The sequence below is a fragment of the Alligator mississippiensis genome, chromosome 5, assembly GCF_030867095.1.
Source record: "Alligator mississippiensis isolate rAllMis1 chromosome 5, rAllMis1, whole genome shotgun sequence".
NCBI classification, from domain to species: domain Eukaryota; kingdom Metazoa; phylum Chordata; order Crocodylia; family Alligatoridae; genus Alligator; species Alligator mississippiensis.
The window spans coordinates 82,603,838-82,620,214 of record NC_081828.1 but is presented as its reverse complement, the minus strand read 5'-3'; the positions used below and the strand labels follow the sequence as shown (position 1 = coordinate 82,620,214).

Genomic DNA, 16,377 nt, shown 5'->3' with positions numbered 1-16,377 from the left:
CCCCTTGCCCCTTACCTGGTTAACTAGTTCAGATTTTCAAGACTATCAGAAAAGGAACATTTCAGCCATTCTAGAGTCTGTTCTGGAGCATTTGGACTTGTTCATCAGCTTGGTCAAAGTCCAAGCTACTATCTCAGCCTACCTTTCTCTGGTTGAGGTTTGACATTTTCTCACCTGTAGTAGTGTTGGACTGAACCCTGCAGCCTCATTGTATCCAACTGCTGTATCCTCGCTCAAGAATCATCAGGGATCGTAGAAATGATCTTCCAACTGGTTGACACTCAAAGCGCATGTTTTGAACAAGTAGCAACAGACTTCCTCAGCAAAATCCCAGACATTATCTCCCTGATAAAGTCATACTTGCCACCACAGATGTTACTAACCCATGTACTAGCATCCCTTGCTATAAAGTTATCACAGCCTGCCTGAAATGCATCCAAAGCCACAGATGACAGTTTTCCAACCACAACATTTTACATAACTACTTCATTTCATCCTCATCCAGAACAATTTTTACCTTCAGTGGCTGACACTTCCACTAAACCATGGGCATGGCACTGGGCACAAGGATGGCTCTCCAGTATGCCAGGATCTCCATGAATCACCTTGAAGATTACAAAAATGAACTGTCAGACCTGTATTATATCTATGATACATGGATAACGTTTTTACCATCTGGATTGAACAGTGGGCTTCACTTCTCAATTTCTACCACAACTTCAGTAACCACTGCCCTTTTATTAAATCCTCTTGGAAGTATGCTTACACTAACATCAACTTGCCAGATAACACAATCCACATTCAAAATGGCACCCTACAAATAACTGCATACAAAACGTATACAGACTGTAATGCACACATATCCATACAACTGGTAAGTATTCCAAACCTGCCAAGAAAGAATTAATCTCTTTATAGTCAGGCCCTCAGATACCATCACATCTCCTCTAAGAAGAATACCCATGACACACCTCACCAAACTAAAAACTGCTTTCCATCAACTGGGACACTCTAGCAGACAAATAGACCACATCTTTGAACAAGACATCTGAATATCTTCCAGAAACCTATTACAATACAAGAAAACCCTTTGCTGGTTGTATGCCCCTGGTTGTCGCATACTATTTTACACTGGCATCTGTAAGATCATTAAACAACTACATACTGTACTTGAAGGAAGATCACATTATGCAAAAAAATCTCCCCAACTACCCAACTTTGATGTTAAAACAAACTCCTTATCAGAAGCAAACTCATGGATGATCAACAAATTCCAAGCAGGATAAGACTGTGCCTAAAGAAAAAATACAAAATGTGTCAAAACATCTCCTCTGGCATCACAATAAATGCACAGACTGTACATCTCTATAACTGATACCTGCAAGGTAGCTACTTGGAACTGTCTTCACACCTTCACCAAATATTACATGATTGCAGAAGCCTTCAAGGTGGTGGTAGAGATGGTCTTCAGTTGTGGTTCATCTAGAGACATCAAGACCCACTCAGATATGGGGACACTGTTTTGGAGTTGCTCACAGTGATGATGCACATATGGGCAATCCTTCAAAGGAGAACTAGAAGTTATATGGTAATAACAGGAGTTCCTCAAGATGTGCACATTGTCAGTCTGTCCTTCCCTTCCCTTTTCCTCAGAGTTTTGAACACCTGATGACTCTTATTGAGGAATAGTGAGAGCCAGGAAGCATTTACTACCTTTTTCTCCCCCCTGGTGCAAAGCATAAGGAGAGGGACTAAAGCATACCACATTGTGAAGTGTGCCATTGTTGTGAAGAAGGCTAAAGGCATACTGGGCTGCATTAGTAGAAGCATTGCCAGCAGATCTAGCGAAGTGATTATTCCCCTCTGTTCAGCACTGGTGAGGCCTAAAACTGGACACTGTGTCCAGTTTTAGGCCCCCCACTACAGATGGGACAAATCTGTGATGTGGACAAATTGGAGAGAGTCCAGTGGAGGGCAGTGAAAATGGTTAGGGGGCTGGGGGCTCATGACTTTTGAGGAGTGGCTAAGGGAATTGAGCTTATTTAGTCTGGAGGAGAGGAGACTGAGGTGGGATTTAATAGCAGCCTTCAACTACCTGAAGGCTGGTTCCAAAGAGGATGGAGTTAAACTGTTCTCAGTGGTGGCAGATGACAGAACAAGGAACAGTGGTCTCGAGTTGTAGCAAGGGAAGTTTAGGTTAGATATTAGGAAAAACTTTCTCACTAAAAGGGGGGTAGTAAAACACTGGAACAGGTTACCCAGAGCAGGTTTAGAATCTCCATCCTTGGAGGTTTTCAAAACCAGGCTAGACAAAGCCTTGGCTTGGATGATCTAGTTGGGGGTGGTCCTGCTTTGACCGGAGGGTTGGTCTAGATGACCTCCTGAGGTCCCTTTCAGCCTTAATTTTCTATGGTTCTATGTTAGTACATCTAAAGGAAAAAGTATGCAGGCTCAAGAGCTGTGATTTATATGTGCCTGTAGTGTGATGTGTTCAGGACTTTGAGGAATTTTCTCGCCTCGACTGCCAAAATGCAGCTACCATGAGGTCCAGTGGTCTCTCTGCCTCCTTGGGTTAGCTAGTATTTTATATAACTAGTTGTGGAAAAAGTGTCACTATCCTGGTGGTAATTATGTAAAAGAACAGGGTATTGAGAAAGATCCTTTTATATCAGATTTATATATTTTTAATTGAAAAAACTAAACAGGAAAGGAGTTTTGCTAGTAATCAATTATATAAATCATAAAGACTAGATTTTTTTTTTAATGTAATGATAATTGTTTACTCTAGGGATCTACCTTTCCAGTATGAGCTATGCTTAAATAATTAAGGGTCTTGTTTGCTCATTAAAGGCTGCTCATTAAAGTCAGTGACAGGGAAATGTCAGATTAGGCTTGCAAGTTAGAATTTGTCTTGTTAAGTTATTGTGGTTTTTGCTCACTGCCTGTACACTACATTTGTCTTTTAAATGTCTCAATGAGTTGTAGCAGTGATACTTTAATTCTACATAAGCAAACTAGGAATTTCCAGGACTCCTTATGGCAGTTGAGCTGAAGGATATCCAAAGTTGCAGGAGACAGTGGGGGTAATTAAGGGGAAGGGGTGGAGAAAGGCCCTCCCTTTCTCTCCATTCCCCATAAAAATAGTAAGTCAAGTTTCAAGTTGTGTTTTGCCTTTCATGGGTGCAGTGCACCTTACGAATCACACCTGTTCTCTTTAAGCTCTCAGACCTTACCTAAATGGGCAACATTTCTTTAAAAGTGCTAACTAAGGGCATCTATACACATGCTCTGGGGTGGAGGTGGGGGACATGTTTTAATTAGAACAGCTCTGAGAGCTGTTCTAATTAAAATGCCCACAGCACCATGTGTATTCAGCATCCTGTGCTTCAAAATAGCAGCGGGGACATTTTAAAGCTCATTCAACAAGCTTTAGTTAATGCCCCTGCCACCATTTTGAAACATGGGGATGCTGAATACACATGACACGGAGCCTGCTGGAGCGCGGTAATTGGCATGCACCAACAGACTCGCAGCAGACTTGATTAATTGAGTCTGCTCTGATGTGTGCTAATTAGCATGCGTCAGAGCAGAGCTCCATCATGTGTATAGGTGCCCTTTATTGTGAAGTACTCATAAAAGGGACATTAGCCTATTTTAATGCCCATTAGCTAAAAAGCACTTTTTAGTGATGTCTTAATGCGCATTAAGATAATGATCATTAAACTGCATGTGTAGATGTGCCCTAAAATACTGCAAGTAGGTGTTAACACTGAAGAGAGTTGTTTTTGAGAGCTTGTTGTCTGTTTGCCAGTCTCAGTGCATGTGCACCCTTGGTGTTCAGAATCACTATCATTTAGCCAGTAGCTTCTGTCGGTGCCCTTTTATTCCTTGTGTTTAAATGACAATGCAGGCCTAATTGCCTGTCTCACCTGTGGCTGAGTCAGCTTCCCAGCATTTTGTCTTGGTACACTCATATTAAGGTTTTTTTGTGGCTATTTGTATATAACAGTATATTTACCCTGGTTACTGGCACTTTTAGGGACTTTTTCTTTGTTTTGCTTTTATCTTTTGGTAGGAAGTTCCTCCCTGTAATGGGTCTTAGGGATGTCTGATGCCTAAGTAGCTCAGCGTTGAGGGTTGCCCTTCCTGTGAAACAGCACTGTCTGTTAATGACGGGCATGCAAAAATGGCATTATCTTGAGGAGGGTCTTTATCCCCAACAAACATAAATCCTTTTCAGAAGGGACTTTGAAGGTGAGGCAACACTTTTAGCACTTGCTGAACCACTCTGTGTGGCCTCTAGTTTGAGTGAGAGATGCACACACGTGCACACAGATGCACACTATCTATATCTCTGTCTCTCCCATAGAGAAATGCCCGTATAAACTGTTTCCATTGTCATGAGCAGAGATGTTCCATGTGGGGACTTCCCAGAAAAGCTGGTGCACAGGTGTTAACTTCTTTCGTCTAATGTACAGCCAGTGAATAGACAGCAGTGCTCAAACTTTTGGCCCTACAGGTCAGATGAGTGGCACAGGGCCAGTCTGCTGGCTGGGTAGAGCCCCCCCGCCACCCCCTCCCTTCCCCACATGCCTGGATTGAGCCCTTGGGATTCGACACCACCCCCTCCAACCTCTGCATGCCAGGATTGGGCCCTAGTGGGCTAGCACTGCTGCCATGGGACCTGATATTGCCTCCACGTGCTGGGACTTGACCTTGAGGGCCAATGCAGCCCCTGCCCAGCTCTGTGCTGGGATCAGGTACCTAATCCAGTGCGCAAGACCTGGGACTCCCCATTCCTCTGCCGCCAGATCTGTGGGAAGCCTGCAAGCCAGGTGATATGACTCTGTGAGCAGGATCTGTCCCACAGGCTGGGGGTTGAGCACCACTGGAATAGGGGTCATTGGCTAAATATAGCCAAACTGCTCCAACTTTTAACCCTGGATAAAGTATAGTTTAAGCTGGGGAAGTTTCACTTCCATTGCTAAAGGCTTATGGACAAATAATTCGGCATAGCAGCTTCTATGCACTTCTAAGCAGCAGTTCTCTCCCCACTTTTGAAGTCATTTCAAGTCTACATTTGTCTATGCCCTTTGTTACCGTTTTTTTCAGCATCGAATGCGTTAACACCATATGCCTTATGACTTCATTTTCACATTAAAGTTGTATAGTATCCTCTTTTTGTGTAGCAAAAATATGTAATGTAGCAGGAGACTGAGGTAACTGAGAAGCTGAAACGTTTGGTCCAGTTCAGAGGACTGAGTATTCCCACCATAATATAGCACTCCCAGCTGCCACTTGGTTGTGCTGAGTACCTTGTTGATGACAGCTCTAACTCAGTTGGCAGTACAACTTGGCACGTTAGTTTTTGTAGCTTCTCTCTGAGATTGAGTGCTTTTTTTAGCACTATGATACTGGAGCATGAAGGTATCTGAAGTACACATATGGTCTCAAGAAAAAATTTCTGAAAATTCATAACCTAATTGCAAGGGGTTTGTGTACACCAGGAGTCAGAAATCCACGAGTAATGCAGGTGTGTACACCAGAGAACTTTAGTGGCTGCTAGATGGGTAGATAGTTTTCCTTAAACATTCTTGATTAGAAATTCTTCATCCATTCATTACTCAGGCCTTAATCTAATCTCTTGTGAAATTATAATTTTGTCCATTTTCTAGTCATCCATAGAGCTTTTAGATGGGCAAAATTGAATTTCTAATGTAAAAAAAAAAGGAGAAAATGTTTTAGTAATGTAGTCCCTCCCTTCTTCCTACCTCCTGTTTTTGTTTCTCTTTCCTGTTTAGCCTGTCTTGTATATCTACAAAAAGCAAAATGGAAGTGCTTAAAAATTCTTTGTATGTCACTTCTAAATGGTATGCAAAATAATTAGCTGAAAAAGATCCATCCATTACAGCCTCTCTTATCAGACCTTCTTTTATCCAACCCCTCCCTTTCCCTGACCCATACCCAAATTGGCATATCCAGCATGTATCACATGTAATGTGAAACTACCTGCTTATTCCAAGTCCTTTTAATAGTTATTTTCACACTCCAGTTTCAGCAGACCAAACAGATCTCTGTAGGGCCATCATTTACCTTACTTGAAAGAGCAATTTTTTTCATTCTGAAATATCACAAAAAAGCCAGCACCCTAGAAATGAGGGAGAGAAGACAGTAGCTTCAATCAAGTGAACTACAGCTTATATTATCTAAGCCAGGGATAGGCAACTGCTGGCACAGGTGCCAGAGCATGGTAAGCAAAAGCACATGCACCTCGGGGCAGACAGCAAGGAAGCAGTCCAGGCTATGCTGCCACAACAAGAATTGGGCCCCCTGCAGCTCCCCTGCCATCCACCCCTGGCATGCCAACATCTTGCAAGTTGAGGTTGTGGGTATTTCTGGCACTCTACCCAAAAACATTGAAACTCTTGATCTAAGCCATTCTATACTCTCCAGCACTAAAACATATTTATTGCTTTTTAGGACTGTTTCAAAACCAGAGAGATTTAGTGGGGACAATGTAATCTATAAGCCTCCAGGGGTAAGTTCATTATCTCATTTTTGTGTCTTAAATGCCATCCGATGGAGATTTGTTTTTAAATCATGTAATATGTTGTTGGATATCAAGTTTTCATTGCTAACTTTTGTCTAGGAGATGCATGGGCAGGTGCAGTAGCAGTTTGGATGGAGGCTGGGAGACTAAGAAGTGACTTTAAATCTAACTATATTTTTTAATCATTATTTTAAGCTCACACAGGTTCAGTTTGCCTTTCTAGTCAGGGTTAATTGTCAGAGTTACCCTCAACACACTCCCACCACTAGCACCACCGTTGCTGTGCACCAACAGGCTCTGTCCATGTTGCAGCATGGGGCACAGCCTCAGCCTGGCCCCATAGCAGCTATACAGGCTGTGCTCTGCTCATGGGCGACTGGTGCCTCCTGAGTCTGGGAGGGGCATCAGATCGCTAATGGGGGGAGGGGTGTTGCCAGCCACCAATTGCTGACTGGGGAGAGGGGGTGTCCCCCAGCAGCTGATCACCGAGCCAGTGGCGAAACCTGAAGTGCACTTCTGGTGGCACTTCGTTTGATGGCTGCTGCTTCCAGGGGTTGCACGTGCACTCCCTACATGTTGCCAATGGCTCTGCTGCTATGGGGCCAGTCTGGGGCTGTGCTCTGTGCCTCAGGCTGTAGTGTGGACAGAGCTTGCTGGCACAGCTCAAGGGTAAGGGTGGGGAGGGTGAGGAGCAATTGGGGGAGTAGAGGCTGCATGGTGGGATGGAGTGGGGAAGAGGCTGCAAGGGAAGATGATGCCGTGCAAAGGAGGTGGGGAGCAAGCAGCAGCTATGGCCACAGCTCTGACCACAAGTAGGGGCTGGAGCCCAAGCCACAGCAGCTGCCTTACCCCCACTGCTGTTGTACTCAATTCTAAGACGAGGCCCCCCCCCATGTTAAGGGTGGGGGGAGGGGTCATCTTAGAATTGTGTAAATATAGTAGCTTCTTTTTTTCCTAGAAAAGTGATGGGTGTGTTAAGTGTTTAATCTATTTCTCTTCTTCATGTCCTGTCAAAATCTTGAGATACTGTATTGCAGACTTCTTTGCCTATGTGTTCTTTAGTAAATCTTTATTATTATCAAAACAAATTGTTTACCTCCCTCCCTCCCTTTTTTCTTGCATCTGTTCAGTGTTTTACATATAGGTGTCTACAGTAGCATAATGAGAAGTGGGGGGCTCGGGCCCCAGCATGGGGTGCAGGAATGGCTGCGGCTGCTGCAGCTGACCCAGCCCCTGCCACCATTGTTGTTGCTCAGGGTGCATACCTTGGCAGCAATGACTTTGAGTGCTTAGTAAACGATCACTTCTGAAAACACATCACTAAAGTTGTATCATATTGCCATTCATAATAATGAAATATATATGACATTTATTTGCCAAAAAAGTCCACCACACCAAATGTGAAACTTTAAATAAATAAAATCCTTCATGAAAAATCTTAACAGTGACTTCTGGCTATAATCTGCAATAGTAACAAATTAACAAATGTAAGGAAAGGATGTATGTTAGGGATGGTTCTTCTGTTTTTTTAAGGGGGAGATGCTTTCCAAGACTTCAGTAGATTTGATTGAAGTCATTTAATTTTGAATCAAAGAGCCCTCTAATCATTCCTTCAGCTTTAATTTTTTTTTTTTACTTCCCTGGCACCAACCACAAGGATTTTCAGCAGAAGTCCTTATACTTTTCTTTGGAATTCAAATATTGACAAAATATAGAAGACAATTTCACAGTTTTAACCATCTTGCTTGGGCAATGCAAATTTAATCACCTCTAAGAAGCCAGTTTTGAGCTGTCCTTTTAATTTTTTAATGAGTTTTCATAAATACCAATTTTTAGGCACTTAACCTGTGTGCAGTTAACCACTTGGTCTTTCAGAGACCAAGTTAACTATTACAAGCCAATTAACTTTTGAAATAGAAATTAGTTTTTCTGCTTACCCTTTTTGATTGAACTATAATGACTTATTTTGAATTGTAAAATGAATGTGTATGTATATGGGAGGATGGGGGTGGGGGGGAATCTGTTTTGACTTATGGTCATAAATCTATATAATCTTACCTCTTAATTGTTTGCAGTTCTTTCTTGCAGCCATGTTCTCTTTCACCACTTTAGCAAAATGTACTTCATCTTATTATTATTTTAAAGTAAGACTGATCAAAATTTGTTTTTAAACAGGAAAATGCTCCAGATATGGTATACTTAGGTTCTCTGACCAATTTTGATTTGGTTTATGCATGGACACAAGACAAATGTGTGCCACTTGTTCGAGAAATTACATTTGAGAATGGAGAGGTGAGAACTTTTTGTTTCTTCTACCTTTCTACTTTTTCATGCAACTTTCAGTCTCTTCTTTCAAAAACAAACTTTCTTTTCCTCTACCACCCCCACATCCCTAAATTTGATTTTCGTCCTGTTAGTAAACCTTCTGTATTGGAAACTTTCGTATATCAGTTAACATTATTTCATGCAAAAAGCATTTCATTTCTTTATTTCCTAACCCTTGGATCAGACTTGGGTAAAAAAAAAAAATGGGCAAACTAGGAGCAGATTAGTGGTAAAGTTATAGATATTATAAATAAGTGTGGGGCCCATGTTGACAGCATTCAGGAGATGTATGATGTGATGTGTAGGTGTATGAAAGAAGGTTGTAGGCATAGGACTTCAGCTCTGGGCATGTCACTTAAATTTATACCCCTGTGTTTACCCATCTTAAAAAAGATAAGAGACCTTGAAAATTTTGTTTCCTACTCCTAGTGAAAAATACTAGGCACGTATGTTCATTTCAGTTTAAAGGAAAATCAGTCGTACACTGTAGTTACTTGTAATACATAGTTGATTGGCTTTCCATTTAATAAAAATATAACGTTTGTTTAATATTGTTAATATAGTAAAAATATATATTTAAAATATATTTTAAAAATAGTGTTTGACCTTCAATACAGGTGGATACATTTCACAAAAAAATTACACAAATTCTATAGAATTATATATTAAACGAATTCTATTAAGCGAATCCAGCACTATTTTCCGTGTCAGTCTTGCTTTTAGTTTTGACCTTCTTTACATTCTTGCTTTGCATCAGATTTTTTTCTTCCCTTTTGTAATAGTAAATTAAGCAGCATCTTTCCCTGGGTTGCTTTGAAGATCTGTTTTTTCTTTTCCCTGATTTCTTTACATCTGAAGAGTCACTCATTTATTCTCACAATTAAGCTTTTTAGGTTTCCTCCGCTGTACATATCTTTTGTGCGTCATCAAAATAGCCAACTATTTTTATTATCTAGAACGGGGTGAAAGAAGGAACAAGACAACAACTATGCTTTTTTGATAGCCTATGTTAAGTGTAACATTCTAGACAACAGACAGAGGAACTTAAAGCGTAGTTTAAATTCTTCATTTGCATTTCAATATGAAAAAGATCCCAGGTTATTAGCATTTTTAGAAGTGCATGATAGATTTTTAGTGTACTTTTCCCACAGTGAAATCAGATTCTGACCCTTAGAAACCAAGGTTCATGACTGTAAGCTTGTATCAAAATATGCCTCAGGTTTTCTAGTTTCTCTTGCTACTTTCTACTTTGGTTTGCTTAAGCAGATCCTTAAGTCATTCCAAATCGGCATTTTGCTTAGCAACAATTGTTTAAAAAACTGAGTGCTGCCAACAGCCAAACAATTTGAAACATGCCAGAATTCTGATACTTTTGCCTGGTTGTAATTATGTAGTAAAAAAATAATCAATGTATAATGATTATTATATTTGGTGCAAAAATATGAAACATTTTCAATATTTAGGCTATATTTTTCTACTTTTCTAAATGTTCTGTATAACATTAAGCACACAAGAGTTTTTTTTCAACTCATAAAACAGTAAAAAAAAAAATTAAATTATGATTTAGAGAGACTGAATTGAAACACTAAAAAAAAGGAAACCAGAGAAATACATTTATTAGATCTGTTTTGTACATAAACTAGCCACACAAGTGGGAATTGAGAACAAACTTAAACAGTGTGCCATTAGACATCATGGAGTGGTTGAATTCTAAGAAGTTCTTTGTATTATGAAGGAATCTGCAAATCTGAAAGTTTCCTTATATTTAAATGGAAAAACACTGTTGAGATCAGTAAAATATCTGAAAAATAAATAATTGTTTTCAGTGCAATTGCTGTTTAAACAATCTGTGGAGAGAACAGGTAAACTTGTAACACCCAAAATATTGAGTTGCGTGAAAGCTAGCAGTGTACTGTGTTTACTCAAATGCAAGATGAGGTTCCCCTCCATTCAGCATGGGGAGAATGCCCCTCATGCTGGATTTGAGTACAAGGTGAAAGGTGGGGCCAGGCAGCTGCTGCAGCTCTCGACTCTGAGCCCCGATTGGGGCTGGAGTCAGATCCCCTACAGCCTCTGCCTCCCCCTCCCCCTGCACACTTGCCCACCTTTTACTCTCAGGCTGGCTCCGGCTCTGGCTCCATTACATGGAGCACATGAAAACACTATCCCCCTGCTTGGCCAGTTGGCAGCGGCACAGCTTTAGCCTCAGGTTGTTGCTGTGTAGCCAGGCGGGGGCTGTGCTAGTATGTGCTCTGTGCCCCAACAGGGTATGGAGCCTCAGCTGTGTTTGACACTAGGAGAGATTGGCTGTGGGGGCAGGCAGTGGGGGTGCAGGCATCGTAGTGGGGGTGGACAGGCTGCTCAGGGATGAAGTGAGGCGGGAAGCGGAAGGTAAATTGTAAGCCTAGTAGGGGTACTACAGTGAATCATCAGGCATTTTTTGTTATGACTGGAAGATCAGTATTTGCAGAGCAGTATTTGAATTGTAGGTGATGTTGCAGCATTATATCTGATATATGGTAGTCTGTATGAAACAAATGGAATAATTATTGCATTGTTTCTTAGATGCAAGAAATTAAATTTACTATATTTACTTGAATATAAGATGTTCCACTAATACTTAGATTTTGCATATGGAAAATTTATAAATTTGTTATAATTTTCCAGATATAGAATTTTTAATTATCGGAGGTTTGCCTTGAATTTGTTCCACTCCCACTGCTACAGCAGGGAAAATAAATCTGGGGGTGTCAGGTGGGTCCCAAGCCCTCTGCCCCCCCTCCCCCCAACCGCTTCCTTCTGTAGTCCCTTCCTCCCACCTCCTACTCTCTCTGAGCACATAGAAGTGAGGGGCAAATCTGAAAACACTGACTTTGAAATAAACACATAGGCAAATTACTATGAGTATCCATAGGCTTAGTTTATCCAGAATTGATACATTTTACCTGTTTTGAAACTGATGCAAGTTTTAAAACAGGTACTCGCCATAAACACACTTTTAAGCAGCACTTTGGCCCTCCTTATGTATAGTATAAACATGCATGATATTAGTCCAAAGCCAAAAGGCTCATGATTTACCATATAGTTTGTTGGGCCCCAGCACAGTCAATAGTGTTTCAAGTCATGGTGATCTCAGAGCTCAGCACTGCTCTGTATGTGTGTGCACACTCCAGATATCCTCCCACAAAGGACCCATGTCCTAATTAGCCCTCCTCCCCCTCCCCATACATACACACTCATGACTGGAACTGGTTGTTCTTGTCACGAGTCCTGGGTTCCTCCAGAAGTGTATATGCAGATGAGGCCAGTGCGTCCTACTCTGACTCCATCTCATGGAGGATAGGGCTGCACTAATCATATGCAACAGGCTGAGACAGGAGGTGACAGGGATTCCGGATGAACTGTTTGGGGCCATGTTCGGTCTTAAATATCTTTACCATCCTTTAAAGGTGGTGTAGAAGCAGGAATCATTGCAAATGGGAAAGAAAGGTGCAGCTCAGCTGTGGGAGTAAAGAAGCAGTTGAAATGTATGCAATGTAGTGGCTCCCCATGGCTTGAAAAAGTGTCAGTGCTGAAGGGGGGCTGAGCGCAGTGGGCATTCCCATATAACTTATTTAGATGGGTTGTAATAACTGATTTTTGTGGTAGGTTCCCTTCAGAATTTTGGCCTTTTGGCTAAGATCAAGCATTTTTGGCACCAAGAGGAGGGTGTCAGGGCCAGCTCTGGCCTTCTAGGTGTTGGCTTGGTATTGCAGTACCTCTAGGCCCAGTGCCAGTTCCCTCCTGGGGGAGCAACTCCACACCTTTTTTAAGGGCTACAAAAAAAAGGTTCTCATCAGTATGCTTGTCCAATATGGGTAATGTGTTTTATAGATATTCCCACTGTTGACTGCGTTTAATCAACCTTATAGTTGGTTTCCATTACTGAGTACATGCTGCTTTTGGCAACAGTTTGATGATAGACAATGTATTTAATGAGTTTTCCTTGTATACAAATGTAAGGCGAGGGGCTATTTCCCCCTTGCTGATTGCAGGTGGGAGAGAACCTTGTCTTCTATTTGAATAAATATGATACAGTGCCATTAATATGTTAATCACAGCATAAATTAAACATATACCACATAACCAGCCAGAAAAATGTTCCACTACAATAGAGGACATCTTTGTGGCTGGTTTGTATAGTACCTTAACTAAACATGTGGCATACATTGTGTTCCAGACCCTGTTGCCAACAGTCTTGTGATTGGTGGCATCACCTGTGGACTGCCCCAAGTCTGAAACCAGACCCGGGACTGATAGGAACAATCATTTGATTGTCGGCAACAGTCCCAGTCAGCCCTGGGTCTGAAACCAGACCTGGCACTGGTACAGATCCTGGACAGCAGGACAGAACAGACCTGTTCTGACAGTCACCTGATTGTTGGGACAGCCCTGGGTTTGGAATCAGACCTGGGGCTGTTGGGCCAATTGGGACAATAAGTTGGTTGCAGGCACCAGTTCCAGACATAACCCCAGCTGCATTCCTGGTGACAGCATGGGGCCTCACCCAGGGCAGAGCTGTGTTCCACTCTCTGCATGCCCCTGCCTGTAGAACTGACACCCATCACAGGGAAATGCAGGGAGTGGATTGCGGCTCTGCCCCAGGTCCCAACCCTGCACTGTCATCATGCCATGATCCTGGCCCCACCCCGTCCACCTGTCCCACTCACAGATGCCACTCTTCACCGACCTGCAGCCCCATCCTATCCACCCAGCCAAGCTTGAGGCAGAGCCATGTAGGGTGTTTTGGTGAGCTGTTGCAGGGCAAAGGGGGGATGCTGACCCAGCCTGCAATAGCTCACCAAAACTCTCTAAGTGGCTCTCCAGCCCAAATAATTGCCCACCCCAGGTCTATAGAGCATAACTATATAGAATGGGATGATGAATCTTGGGAAATATTCTCTAACAAGGAAATCTAAACAAGTTAAAGTTTCCTAGAAAAGCTACTGGAAGGAAGCCTCATTGATCAAGTCATGTAAGGTGAATAAATAACTGGACAATGTATTATAAATTAGTCTTACTATACTGCTTTGAAAATGTAATTGTTTAAGCACAGATTAAGTTCTTGCAATTTTGCAAAGACAACAATCATTTTGGACAGAGAGAGATTATTTCCCTATCTCTAAATGCAAGGAACAGTAAGCTAGATAAGTTTTGTACGATCTAGAAATTTCTGGAAGCGAGTGCCATACCATCTATAGAGAGCTTCACCATCAGATAAACAGGAAGAGTTCACAAAGATGTCTCGTCTGAAAACTATCTGTGTCTCATCAAAATAGTTAAGTTAGTCCCAGGCTATGTGGGAAGCTTGAAAGATCAGTATCTTGAAATGCCTCCAAAAGTTGACCACTAGTAAAATATTACTGTTTAGTTTACATACTAAGAAATATTTCATACTAAAGTATCCTGGTACCCCTTTTATCCTGAGCAGCTAATCAGAGTTATGGGGTTTGTAGGCTGTTCTAGTTAGGAGAAATCATTGAATCAGATATTTCTTACTTGCAGGGAATAAAGAAATCCTGTTTTCATGAACACAGGAGAAATTGAACACTCCAATTACTTTTTTTTCTTGCTTATAAATACCTATGTGTTTTTTTTAGCTAGTTTCCAACTTAAGCACTTGTACTCCATTTGATTTTGGGCCGGGGGGGGTGGGGGTGGTAAGGAGTGGCATGGGAGGGCAGAGGGTGAGGAGGGAGGGAGGGCAATGAGAATGTGCTTAACTGTCCCTTGCAGGTATCTTAAATAAGGGGAGTGGTAAAATGTAAGCATCAAGAAGTTCACCCTAAGTTTTAGCAATCCTATTCCTTCAGCTGTCTTTAAATAAGAAACCCAGTGCAGTTAAAAAAAATTATTAGAATGGCTTAAGTGTTTGCTGGGCTTGCAGGAAATCAGATGGCTTTCTCTATGCAGGAATTAACAGAAGAAGGCTTGCCTTTTCTCATACTTTTCCACATGAAAGATGACTTGGAGAGTTTAGAAAGATTCCAGCAGGAAGTTGCGCGACAACTAATAAGTGAAAAGGGTAAGTATTATTGCCTTGTCTTGTCACTTTTATTGGGTTATTAACATTTTATTCATTAAAGTTCAGCAAATGTGATAAGTAGGCAAAACTATGCATTGTATGTGAGAAAATACAGTATATTTAAAAAAATCAGCCCCCCAAAAGTCACATACAATGCATACTTCGAAATCGTCCTCCCAAAATTTCGTGCGTTTTTTAAGCACTTCTGGAGACACTGCACGCCATGCAGCTGCCAAGGTGGCTACTGTTTGTGTCTGCTCAGCAAACTGATGGGCTAAAGTCCTATATTTAACCCTTGCACAACCATAGCTATTGAGTGAGCCCAAAGCAGCAAGTGAGCTGTTGATAGTAATTCAATGAGGACTGTGATGTGGAAACAGCACTTTATTTACAGGAACTTCATATAAAGATGTGCTTACAATAAAGAAGTAATAGTCTTGCCACTGCCTTTTGTAAGGGTCTGGGGCTTAACTTTGTGCAACTTTAGAGGCAAGTCCTCCTGGGAACATAGAGAGTCCAGGAAATGTGGCATCACAGGGGACAGTGTGCAACAGCAGGTAGTTCCTGACGCCACACTACCTAGATAGTCTCTGTTTCCAGGAGACTTACTCTGTCACATAGTCAGCCATGAAACTGGGAAGATCTTTTTTCTATATTCTGTCTTCCAAAATCAAGGTACACATTTTATCTGGGGGCATTTTACGTGCTAGAAAATACAACATTCTAATTTTAAAGCTCTTCAAAGCAAATATCACAGATGTTTCTATATAGGTCTCAGCACAATGAGGCCCTGAGCCTTGCCATCTCTTTTGAGCACAACAGAAATAAGCATATAAAATAGTAAGAGCAGTTACTTTGGAAAGTAACATTTTATGTAAGAATTAATACAGTTTAGATTTGTAGGGTATAAGAACTAAGGGCCACATCTTAAACACTGAAATGCAGTCCTATTCTATCCTGCTTTAGCTGCTGAAAAACAATTACTTCTGTAACATGCCTTCATTTCTTAATCTTAGCCTTGTGACTAAATCAGAAGAAGTGGTGAAGGGAGCCTACCCACAATTTGTCTTAATTGCTTTTCAGAAACTTGAGTACAGAGGAAAAGGATTCCATTAAGTATTACTCAAAGTATGGACAAATGTGTTTTTAGCTACTTTAAAAGGAGAGGGGGAGCTGTCACTTGGAAGTGCAGCATCTGTTACAATTTAACTGTTACCTCTGCACAATCTTATATGCTACAAACAGACATCACATCTGTCCTGGGACAAACCATTTTATCCTGTGACAAAGTGTAATCATTCTGATGTCCATGTCCATTTTCCTGGGTTAAATCCTAAAAAGGTTCATGGCATAAGAAGTACTAGCAGTTTATCCCAAGACATTGCAAAGTACATCTGTATGGTTATCCTGGGATTGTATCATTGAATCAATGACAGAA

The 16,377-nt window shown here is 41.4% G+C and overlaps 1 protein-coding gene across 2 annotated transcripts in view; it reads left to right on the top strand.

Moving 5' to 3' along the window:
- Positions 1–16,377, top strand: part of ERP44 (endoplasmic reticulum protein 44) — a 130,929-nt gene that overhangs the window by 97,292 nt on the left and 17,260 nt on the right. For both annotated transcript variants that reach the window (XM_014603015.3, XM_059728552.1), the window contains exons 7-9: positions 6,481–6,538; positions 8,726–8,842; positions 14,828–14,939. In XM_014603015.3, coding sequence (XP_014458501.1) covers positions 6,481–6,538; positions 8,726–8,842; positions 14,828–14,939 — 287 coding nt within the window. The remainder of the gene's footprint in view (positions 1–6,480; positions 6,539–8,725; positions 8,843–14,827; positions 14,940–16,377) is intronic.